The following is a 12,510-nucleotide window of genomic DNA, read 5'->3' on the forward strand; positions in this document are numbered from 1 at the left end:
TTAGAGGTTAAAGAGAGACTTTTTTTGTTAGTGAAACATAGAATATGATTCCCTGAAAAGGAGAAAAGTGACGATGCGTTATTTACGGAGTCCTGAAATCTGCCATTCAGCCCTTCCATTGTTCTTTCGGAATTACAGATGATTAAAGAATGTCGTTAATTTGATCTCCTAAAACTTTAATGGCAACTACCTTTTGAAGTGCTTCTTCCCTGAGAAAAATACATACCCTGGAAGAGAAATTGGAGAGTGAGCTTGTGGTAGAGCAGAGACACCGTGAAGTTCACAGGAGAATACAGCATGCAGTGCAGGGGCTTAGAGATAAAAATTATTTGTTCTGAGCACACACACTGGCCTTTGATTGTATTTTTCCCCACCATCAAAGGGTTGCTCTGTGTGGTAGATCTTGTGAGAGATGTATATAATATCCTATCCACAAATAGAAAAAGTTTGCAATGATTAATATAATAAATGATCGTCTAATTATATCAAGAAGTAACTCACATATTTTATGCATGCCACAGCTAGTTTAGTCTTTATTGCCCTCAGGCAGAATCCTAATATCATCAGAAAAACTGTTTGTCAATATTAAAAGCAATTTACATAGTAAATACACTCCAGTCTTGTTACATCACCATCTGGGTTAGCTGAGCATTCGTGTTGGTACTGGGAGGTGCTGGCAAAGGCAGACCTCACAAGTAAGTGTTCAGATTGTCCAGCTGTCACAGTGGGAGGATGACAAGTGCCGGTGTTACCACCCCATGGGAAGGGGACAGATTCAGTGAGAGGGCAGCGGCAGGTCTTCGTGGAGAAGGGTTTGGGAAAAAGATGGAGGACGCTGGAATCGGGAGGCATGAGATAAAGGAGACCCCCAGGGAGCAAAGAAAGATCCACAGTGAAAGAAAAAGGCAGAGTGAGAAGAGCAAACAGCCTAAGAGAGAAGAGAGAGACCAGAGGTAGCAAAGCAAGGGAGAGGAGAATGAGACTTGGAATACCAGCTGCAAGAGCATGCAAGAAAGACGGCCACAGCAACCAGTAGTAACATGTCTGCCAGGCAAATTGAGGGAGTCAGAAAAGGAGGATAGCAGCTGCTTACAAATGCATGTCTACCAGCACTTGTCTCCGGGCAGCTCACTATAAAACTAACACAGTGATTCTTGAATTTAATTTGGTGTTTTCGTTTCACTCACAAACCAAGAGAATTGCAGATAATAGTACGTTACCTCTTTCAAAACTCAAGTGAAGTTTTTCTGAGCTGTTGCTGTGCTTTCTGAGCTGAACTTTGCGAGCTGAGCTTTCTGAGCTGTTCTGATGTTGTTGAACATCAGCACTAAAGGACTTGAAAGGATGTTTGTGAGACGTGCATTGCTCTAACACACAGTGAGGAAGTAGAGGGGGTATTCTGCGGTTACACAGACTGCCAAGCCTCATGTTACGAAGTGCAGGAATTCAGGTTGCATTTTGGCCACGGATTAAAACTGCTAATGCAGTAGTGCTTTTAAGCTTGTTGGAGCGGGAATAGTTATCCTGGAGATGTGAACTGTAGCATCCAAGTCTTTTTCTGAAATATATCTCAAGGTGAGGGCCCAGATCCACAAAGGGACTTTGGGCATGGAAATGTCAGGTGTCTCCCAGGGTGGACTTTTCCATACACTGTTAGAGGAGATTGAAATGCTCAAAGGCAATTGTGGTGAATGATCGTTGTGCCCAACCCAGCCAGCTGGAAGCAGGCTGTAGGCATGCATCTAAAACACCATCCTTTTCCTATACTCAATACCTTAAATGCAATTAGGCAGTCAATAAATTTGGGATTTAAACACCCAAACCCCCTCCTTAAGGGAGGGAGGGGGGCAGGATCTTCAGTGATTTCTTTACTTACAACGGACTTGACTTTTCTTTCATAACATAGAGCATGATTCTGCACGCAGTTTTGGAAGACACTTCTTGTAGTAGCGGTTTTGTTTTAGTTAGAGGTGACGGGGTAGAGAAGGCAAAATCATGGAGAAAAAAATACTAAGCTAGAGTTTGTATTTGTTGGAGAATCAAAGTTGCACAAGCACTTCTGTATTAGTTACTGTGCTCACTAGTTTGCTGTAGTTTACTGCAGTTGGGATGAGAACTATTTCTCCATTCCGTGTACATCTACCTGGGGCACTTTTTCCAATCCAGTTTAAAAGTCTTTTGAATTCCCTGGGATAGCTTGTTAGAAAATACTTCCAAGTAGTGTCCAGCTCTTTGCTGGGGTCTTTTGGGGATGTGTCATGTCCCTCATAGAGAGGAGTTGCAGCTGTCAGACCTGCCCACAGATGCACTGATCATGGTGGACAACTCTGACAAAATGAAGCATCATCTTGAGGTCAGTTGAAAGAAGGGTATTTTTTTCTGAGAGCTGCTGTTTAGATAATCAAAATTGCTGAGAAGTCACTGGGTTGTCTTCATCTGGAAGGAAGCTTTACAAAGTGGAAATAGGTATATTTCTATGTTTTCCCACTTTTTGTAGCATTTATTTCGTCTTGCTTAGGTTAAGGCTTAGCCATGGGCTTTTCAGCCACAGTAAATTTCTGATAAATACTGGGAAATGAAAGTGGTACTGGTTATGCATAGGAAAATGCACAGAAGGCTGCATTACTGGGCATTGCCTGGGACTATTCAGGATTGTTGAACCAGCTACACAAACTATCAAACAGGACAAACCTCAGCTCTACAGGTAATGGAGATGTAGTTCTCGTTACAAGCCTGTGGTTCAGCCTGTGGGAAGCAGCCAGAGCCTGCGTGTTCAGCAGCTTGTGTAGCTTTTAGGAGGGATGACAAGATTTGATGGTCAGGGCAACAAAGGATCAAATGGGAACAAGCATCACTTAACTCATCTGGCTAAGGTAGAGGAAATGTCATTAACCAGCATAATAAAAGTTGTCCCTTTACTGAACTTGCATGAACCCTGACTGAGATAGTGGTATTGGCTGAATTTGCTACCTTTCAGATTAACTTGCTCAAGAAATGCAGCTTAGTACTGAACTGTAACCTAAAAGGTCAGCGTGTCGAATGCCCTTTCCATAGATGAGCTATCACATTTGCGTTAGCAGAAGAGTTGCAGTGTCCTCTCCAGGACGCGTGTCACTGGTAGCTCACATGTCCTGTGCCCCCCTGTCCTGCCCGGGGAGCCTCACAGCTGGTGGCACTCACCACTGGAAGTTTTCTAGAGGCTGTATGTGCCGAAAGCTGCAAGTCTGGGAGGAAGGTGGTATGTTTTTGTTCTTTTTCTGTGGCTTGTAGTTAAGGCTCAAATTCCTGTCCTAAAGAAGGACTGGTCAAACTAAGGGACAGTGTTTGATCCTTTTTGCAGTTTGCCATCCAAGGATGCACCCAGGGTGTGGTAGCCTGGATGTATTTAGGGCGAGGGATTGGAGGTGAAGAGACTGCTGTGATGAGAGCAGATGTAGCACCTGTCAGGTCAGAGGCATCTTCTGCATGGGTGTTGAAATCTCCTAGGACAGTGAGCCTTGTGTGAACTCCATCATCACGTCAGACAGCATCTCTGTCATTTCGCTGGGAAACCTTTGTGTCTGGACGTCTCTGTTCTAGCAGAACACTCCAGTTATTCTTCCCTTTGCCCTTACTGATTAAATGGAGGGTCTCCAAGGATTTTACTTCAGCAGACCTGATCTTAAATTTTAACTTGCATATACCAGGTATTTGCTGAGGACAGGAGGTTATCTCATGAACTGCTAATGTGACACCTTCTGTGATGGTTGCATTCAGATGACTACACATCTTTTTTCCTTTTTCCCCCTTTTCCCTTTTTCCTTTTTTCCTTTTTCTCTTAATATGGGGGAAGTAAAGACTACAGGAAACATACCAACATTTCTGGCCCTCTTGAATCAAAAATTCTGGCCAGAGCTAAAAGAAATTATCAACAACAGAAAAAAGTTAGAAGACAAGGCTATTTCATTTCTCAGTCACAGGCACTTAAATCCTGGAAGCAGTCTTCATCAAAGGACTGATTTTTCTTTTTTTTTTTTTTTAGAACTCAAAGCACAAGGATAACCTAACAACCATTTGCCTACTTTTTTTTTATAGTCACTGTTTTGTTATTTAGTCCTGTCCCTCCTTCCTTCTCTGCTGTCCACCTCTGTGTGAGTGGGAATAAGCCTATGTACAGCGGTGCTGGCATTAGAAGTGGCAGTTGGCCAATGTCAGTTGATTTGCACATGAAAGGCAAAGCCTGTTTGCTTGTTTATTTTCTGACACTAATGAAGTTTTGCGTGTGGCTGGATTTAGAGCAAGAATCCAAAGGGGATGGCCAGGATCCAGGCAGTGGCCACCAGTCACTCTAGGGGAGATGTTGACAAGTGGCCCAGACTTTGCAGTGTGTCCAAAATGAGGGGGAGAGTGTTCATTAAACAGAAGCTTAATCAAACAGGGCAGGAGGATGGTTTACATGAGAAAAGATATATTCTTTACTTAACATTCACAACTTGCTTGTGGATTAATTAGCCCATCTGCTACAACAAATGTATTCCCATGTCTTTGTGTTGACTGTTAAAAGTGACTGATTTCTCTATCCACTTAAAATAGTACCCTGGATTCCACTGAAAGTAACCTTTCAGAGGCAAGGAATTTATTTAATCATCCACTAAGAACCTGTAAGTGGCTTGCTGTAAATAAGTACTCGGCTGTCTACGGCTCCCAGGGTAACTATATGTGAGTGTTAAGTTGGGGGATAACACAGGATGCAGAAAGCCCTTAAAGAAACTACGTGAAGAGAGCTTCCAACCCCATCTGTAATATTTGCTTTAGGTTTTAAAATAAATTCTCTCTTCCCATCCCCAAGTGGGCAGGACAGCTGCCAGCATAGAGTAATTCAGCTATAGATTTTCTTCTGAGAAAGATGGCATTCATAAATTAGGTGACCTTTATGCAGATCAACAAAGTGTGTTGATGAACTTCCAAGTGACAATTTAAACAAGTATTGGGTGTCCACAGTGCTTGTATTTCATAAGAAAGCAACGTAAAGGATGGAATGTTTTTAAAGTCTTTAAATTAAATAGGCATTTAAATGAAAATAGAGGTCAGCCATAGGTTCCCAGGATAAATGCAAATGTGTATCTTTTGTGATTTTTCACACTCACGTGATTTTAAAATATTATTCTTTAGAAATAAAATGTGCATGTAAATGGCATTGTTGTGAATTTACGTCTGTTTCCTCAGAGTAAGTGATAAGTATTGACTGATGTGAATAAACAGAGCTTCTGTTTTTCCAAAAAAATCTAATAATGTATTTTGTATGCTATCCAAATACCTTTTTGCTTTGCTGATGCGGATCTGTGATAAAACGGTCAGCTTGTGCCAAAAACCATGTGGTTCAGCTGGGTTACAGAAGGATTGTGTGTTTTATACTTGAATAGGGGAAAAAATTGATACAGTGCTATGTGGTATTTCTACCGAAGCATTTGCTTTTAGGAGAAACACCATATAGTTATCCAAAACGTAAAAAGTATTAAAAGGGTTTTGGGAGGCAGGAAAGTAATTTTTCTGTTCCTAGGGCCTTAGGAATGAGAGTTACTCAGAGGGCCTATAGGACGCTCTTGTTACAAAAAGCAGAAACTGTGGAAAACTGTATCCTTGATAGGAACTGAGTTAGAAGCAAGAATGAAGCAGAGGCTGGAACGGAAGAGTGACTAGAAGACCCAGGCTTGAAGCTTTATCTCTAATTGCCTCTATTAGACAGGGCTGAGTCTGAACACCCTGGCAGTATAACTTGTGCTATTGGAGAGCGTTTGCAGAAGCTCGCTCCTTGGGGAGATTTATTTTATTTTCTTGTAACATAACTTGTTCTTTGACTGTTCTGGCCCTTCCTCTTATATACCACTGATATTTTTCCATGTAAGTTAGATTAACGTAACCCAAGTTCATAATTTGATGCATGATAATTTAAACGGTAAAATTTTATTAACATAAAATCTTAACATTTTTGGCTTCAGTCATCAGAGAAACCATACGTATGCATTAAAGTTAGGTGACCAAGCTAGCTGCTGTTCATATTACTTGATCACAGTCTAGGCTGCAGTGGTATGGTACTTCTGGGGATCCCAGGCATTCAGCACAGGGAGTTTTGAGCTTTTTTATGTACAGAAGTCTGTTCAGATAATTTCTAGCCTTCTCATCACCACATACAGCATCAGGGCTAGCTAGAAGGATCAATTGACCTTTGCGTTGGTGGCTACGCTACAGTCTGGTTATTTTGCATGTCCTCGTGAGTAATGTGGCTGTGAAAGTGCTGCTTCTTTGGGAGTTGTGTCAGAGGAAAGCTGGTTCTATCTTGTACTCAAGCACATACTCTGGAAATGTATTGAGTTGATATATACCTGTAATTAATGGTCAACGGTATCATAGCCATCCATATAAATAGACAGGACTATGGTTACATGTGTTGGCTCAAATATGACATTTTTAATTGCAAATGCTTCTCCTGACAGGCTTAAAAATGTTACTGAAGGCTGCTGAATGGCTCTTTTGAGTTTGCTGGCGTTGTTCTTGTTTGCATGTTTTTCTTTTTTGGCAAGAAAGTTCCAAGAATTTCTTGAATGAAAGAGTGAATGTAGCAAAGAAATTTGGGGTTCAACCAGTATTTGCAGGCATTGGGGAAAAGTCAGTTATGGGGTCTGCCCCATTTCTGGGGAGGGTTTAGACTTAGTTCATTTAGTGGAAGTTTTACGACTTCATTGTCTATACAAGTAAGTTAATTTGGACATGAACTTGCAGTAGAATCCTATTTCTGATTTGCTGCCAGTGCATTCCCAGGGATATAAATTTTAATCAGGTTTTGGTACCCTTCAGATAGTCACATTTCTTACTAGAAAACCCTACCTTTCTACCCCAGCACAGGATCATCTCATCTACACAGTAGCTCACAACAGTTAGGTCCTGTGCAGCAGTCAACAGCAGTCCCATTGCTCTGGAAACAGCAGAATGGTATTTTCTGTGTAAGGATGTTGCACAGCCCCTGTGTCCAAGGGCTTAGCTACTGACTGCTGTTGACTAATTAGCTCTCATATTTGTAGTGGGCTGATACTTGGGAATTTTGCCCTAAACACCTGAATTCATATTAATTTATCATCACCCAGCCTTGCAGTTACCTTCCTTAATACCCTAAGGCCTCATCTAGACTGGGAGGAATTTGCTGCTTTGCCTGTAGCAGAGAGAGCCTTGCCACAGTCTTTCAGTTTTGCCAAGCTATGCTGCGTTTATAGCGTAATTTTCTCTGGTTTATTATTCAACTGTTTGTAGCAAATTATTTCTTCGGTTTGTTTGACTTAGATTTCTCTTTCCTTAAAAGAACGGCAGCTGACTGTGTTAGTCAAATCTTCCTGTCTTTGGTCTTAATGATTGTATAATGGCCATAGCAGATAAGTGACAAAACATCGAAAATTGGCCTTGTTTCTTTGTAGACATCAGAGACATGTTTATTGACATCTGCATTAATAACAATGCTGTGCCAGAAATCCTTTAGAACAGTTGCATGCCACAGAAAATGCTGAAATTGAAAATTAAAAGCACCCCTCCTTTTTTATTTGTATTTTATGAGGTGAATAAAATAGCATGAGAGAAATAATTTTATATGTCCTTTTTAAATACTGTAGTTTCTTTGTTGTGTTCAGATTCCATTGCGACAGTTATGGAAGAGTTCAAACCATTTCTGATTTCTAGCAAAGATTAAAGATTTTTTTCTCCTCCCAGCTTTATCTTCCCTCTTTCATGGATGCCAAAATACGGTCCAGTCAATGTCAGCACGTGACTTGATGTACTACACAAATAATTCATCCCCCTATATTTTACGCCTAAATTTTTATGCTGCCTTTTCTCTTGTGAGTAACCTTTGGTATATTTTTCTGTTTTTCTCTAGGTCAATGGGAAGGACCTCTCCAAGGCCACTCATGAAGAGGCAGTGGAAGCTTTTCGCAATGCCAAGGAGCCAATTGTAGTTCAAGTTTTACGACGAGCCCCAGTTAGCAAAGCTCATGGTAGCTCCCAGGATGTTCGGCTTGTGGATGCCAGCACTCAGACCGACATCACTTTTGAGCACATTATGGCCCTGGCCAAACTAAGGCCTTCCACACCGCCAGTTCCTGATATCTGCCCTTTTCTACTTTCAGACAGGTATGGTTTATCTTCTCCTGCTGTTTACCTGTGGGGTTGAGGCATTGCAGTGGTAGGCTTGTAGCCTTCTCTTGAAAAAGGAGTGTTCTGAGGAACACTTTAAATAAATTATAAATGTCGTTGATAACCACTGTCCCATTCAGGCTTCAGTGACGGTTTCTTACCAAAAAATCAAGGAAACAAATTACTTAATTTAAAGGTTCCCTCATCAAAAGCAAAACAATTTCAAAAATATAGAGATCAAAAGTACAATTGCACCTGTCATATGGCAAATGATATGAATTAAATTATCCCTCAGTTGAATTCTTTGAAACTGAATTGAATGCAAACACCAGCAGGTGTTGCTTATACAAAAATAGGGTGTAGGCTTCTTCCTCTTTGGACTCCACCTCATGAGTAACATCACCTAGTGGTTGACCCTTGCCCTCTGTCTGTAGCCAGCAAAACAATGATAGCCCTAGAGCTTTTCCACTGAGTTCCTGGCATGCCGTGCATCTCTGCAGAATTGATGCTAATGGAGAACATACCACTTTTGACTTTGATGTAGCTCCATTATTCGAAGTTCTAGGTAAGCTGGGTAGATGGTTATCTCAGAGAGAATTTGCCAGCCAAATGCTAGATTGAGCCTACCACTTACTGCTGCACAGCTAGGAACATGATATGTGTGCATTTTTGAGTTGTTACTGGATATTACTAAACTGTGTGCCACTGTGATTGAAGTTCCCATGCCCTCAGCATGGGGAAAAGTTTCCTGCCTCTGCTAAGATAGATCCACACTGGGTGCTGCGTGGTTGGGATCCAGCTTTGGGTCTAAGGCTGTACCTAAGTGCACATTGTAAAGACCTCATTCTTCGTGCTCTAAGTCCATTTCACAGTGCAGTTTACTAACATTTTAAGTGTGCAGTTACTCAAATGCACTTCACCACCCTGTTACCACTTTAACAGAAGAGGATAATGCAAGTTGTTTTATGCGAGTTCTTGAACAGTTTGTGAGCCTGGTGTGGGTTGTAGATTGTGGACATTCAAGAATTTATAACCAGATAATTAGTGAGTTGCCCCGGCCATGATGCAGCATGTGAATCTGGAGTTAGGTACCTTTATGAACATAAGGAATCCCAAATTGTCACAATTAAGTAGTTTGGCCCAAAACAGACCCTTTTAAGAAATCACCCTGTGTAAATCTGACAAAAGATGAACCCAGCAAAGTGAACTCAGCCGGAGTATGAGCTTTTGAAAAGAAAAGAGCCCGTGCTACTTCTTGGTACAGTTCCTTTCAGGCTGTCAGGTCATTCGGAGTAGCATTCCAGAGATGAGAAAACTACAGAGAAGTGGGGGGGTTTATCGCCTTTTAATTTAAAAAAACCTATTGTCTCATCTGCTGTTGTTGTACCGCTTTGTTCCACATAGCTGCCATTCTCTTCACCCAGTGGAGCATGAATTTTATGAAGGTAATGAGTATCTTTCCAGCCTGCCTGCTGATGCAGATAGAGCAGAGGACTTTGAGTATGAGGTAAGATCACTGGCACACTGCAGCCTCTCTTTCTGTTATTACAGACATGGTATTTGCACAGCTGATAGCAGGCTCCTCTGAGAAAAATAAGAGTGGGAATACTTCTTAAAAAATCAGCACCAAAGAATATTTTATTTTATACCTGTGTAATGTCACAGGCTTTACTGGGGTTAGGCTACACACGTGAAATGTGAAAGCAGAATTCTGCAGTGGGTGGCTACATACAAGTCCGGGAGGCTTATTAAACATGTTCCCTCTTTGTGCAGTAGAGACTGTAACTCAGATGCTTTGCTTTTGTAGTTTTAACACTTTAAAGCAAGCCTTTCCAAAATTAAAAATGGTTGGAAGCTTAATTGCTTTTTTCCCCCCTAATTTGAAGAATTAATTGGCCTTGTATCTCATGCCTTAGGGGTCAGTCTTCCAGATACTTGGGAGTGTGCTTGAGTGTTTGTAAGATTAGGCTACAACTTTGAAAATGAATATAATTTCTATTACTTGCTCTTTGATATTTGACATTGTAAGTATTGCAATTATAAGAAATTGTGCTCTGTACCACAAATCTCCCTTTACTGTTAATGCATTGTACTCTCCAGTGACAAGGGTGGATGTGTTTCTGAGTCACTGGAAAATCATTATGTGAGGCTTCCCAAAATGATAACATGTGATTGGTGATGTTGCTCCTCATTAGATTTTCATTTCAATATCTAAATAGTCTTCTTGTTGGCCAGTCATTAGCTTTTCATGTTTTCCACTATCATCCAGTAACAAAATATTTGTAGGGACAGGCATAAGAAGCAGATGGTTATTTTTATTATTAAACAGTGCTGAGTCTTTGCATAAGTTCAAGTTACTGTTTTTTAAATAAAAGTGATTATAAATAATTAAATATCTTTAATACAAGATTAAGAATATCCTATCCTTCTGTTTGCTTTACCTTAAGAAACCTTTTTAAAGGTTTCATATAACTGGTTGACATTTGGAAACGAAATGAGTGGCAAAAGCTTTGGCAAATATGCAGTGTGTTCACTTTTATCGTGTCTTTAGCAGCTAAGACGCTCTATTGCAAGTTCAGCCCATTGTTCTTTTCTTCTAGCAGCCTGGGGAATCTGAAGTTCTTCCCCCAGGAAGCAGAAAAATCAAATAACATCTACTTAGTGAATCTCAATCAGAACAAGCAAACTTTTATTTGAACTCCTCAAAAAATCATTGCTAGGGATTAGTGAAATCATTATTTCTTCCCAGTTGGGTTTTGGTGTGATATCTCACAGCACAAGAGTCTCAGAGCTTAAGTTCTGTTTTGAATCCCCATGTGTAATATAATATTAAATTTATCTGTCAAGTGTGTTTGTTTATGGTACTTCTTCCTTAAATGTAATAGAAACTATTTTTCTAGTAATATTTTAATAAATTAGTAATGTAAGCATCTAGAAAGAATATTAAAGAAAATGGTTAGATAAAAATAATTTTCACCGTTTAATCAGAATACCGGTGACATATTAAAATACTAACAGTTTTTAAAGGATCTACCTGGTGGAATCAAGTCCTCTTTATGACCATTATTAACCCCTAATAATAGCTGGCATAAGTATCGTGACAACGGCAAATGCTTGGGCAGGTTCTCAGTTGCCTGTAATCTCTACTAATCGCACCATCATAGTCATTAATTTGCTGTCAGCTGTGATTCAGTTGCCCAAGGCAAATTTACTGAGTGAGTGAAATAAAGTGTTTCATGTGAAATTTAAATAGGGAAGGAACTGTCTAGCTTCCTTTGAGAAGAATGCTTTCTACTAAATATGAAAGTTTTGAAGGAGAAACGAGAACATCTTGGAGCCTTTAACTAGCAGAGCTCTAAACATGAAAGACATTCCCAAAATTTAAGCCCATATGGTAATATTATGATTTAGGTTACTCATCAGTTGTATTATCTGTTATTTCAGGTCCTTATAAGATGCTATTAAGGTCCCTTGTTGTAACTAGGTAGCTGGAAAAATTGAGACCATTGTCCCCAAAGATACATATCTCCATCCAAAAAAAAGTCTCATAAAGGACAGAGTCAAAAGGGATTTACTAGCTGCTGTTGCCAATGCAGGGGAGAAGCAGCAGGACAGTGAGTGAACCAGAGACTATGGTCCAATGCTGTCAAGGTCTCTACAACAGTATTGGCTTAGGTGTACACTGCTGTGGCCTCTCAGTCCCACCTTACCCTGATGTTTTCTGGCCCCTCAGCTATGCCAACATTACTTTTTGTGAAACAGATGTGAGAAGTAATCCAATACTTTTTAAAAACAGATTTTTAGAAGGGTTGTTTTTAACCTAGCCCAGCTGCCTGATCTAATTTCCAGCATAGCTCCACAAGTTGCTGTGCTGTGGCAGCAGCATCAGGGAAGGAAAAAATGCTCAAGCACTTGGGAAGACAACAACTTATAAAATCAGCATTGTGCATCCACCATCTAAGGGTGAAAGCAGCAAGAAGAGAGGGTGCAGAAGCTCTGCTCATGCCACCCTGTGGGCTGCAGGCTGGGTGGAAGAAGCACAGAGCGTTCTCTGTCTCCCACCATTTGATTTCTCCTGTGTTTAGGGGGAAGAGGTTTATTGTTATTACTGTGCTTTCCATAGAAGGAGGATTGTATCAGTGCTCCCTGATTTTATCACTGTTTTTTCCTTTGTAACAACTTTCTGGTGTGAACCTTAGTAATCACACACAGCAGAAAAACCTACCTGGTGTCAGGAGTATGGTCCAGTTTCCAAACTGCACATTAGCATTCCCATTGTACTAAAAGGATACAGATAAGCGGCTCACAGGCCTCCATGGCAAACTTAATAATTTTTAAATGGATTCAAAGCCA

At 40.5% G+C, this 12,510-nt stretch overlaps 1 protein-coding gene across 2 annotated transcripts in view; it reads left to right on the plus strand.

Annotated features, from left to right (window-relative positions):
* PDZRN4 (PDZ domain containing ring finger 4) overlaps positions 1 to 12,510 on the plus strand; it is a 258,759-nt gene that overhangs the window by 206,348 nt on the left and 39,901 nt on the right. For both annotated transcript variants that reach the window (XM_076331316.1, XM_076331326.1), the window contains 2 exons: positions 7,901 to 8,154; positions 9,562 to 9,664. In XM_076331316.1, the coding sequence (XP_076187431.1) occupies positions 7,901 to 8,154; positions 9,562 to 9,664 (357 nt within the window). The remainder of the gene's footprint in view (positions 1 to 7,900; positions 8,155 to 9,561; positions 9,665 to 12,510) is intronic.

The sequence above is a fragment of the Aptenodytes patagonicus genome, chromosome 1, assembly GCF_965638725.1.
Source record: "Aptenodytes patagonicus chromosome 1, bAptPat1.pri.cur, whole genome shotgun sequence".
Classification (NCBI taxonomy): domain Eukaryota; kingdom Metazoa; phylum Chordata; class Aves; order Sphenisciformes; family Spheniscidae; genus Aptenodytes; species Aptenodytes patagonicus.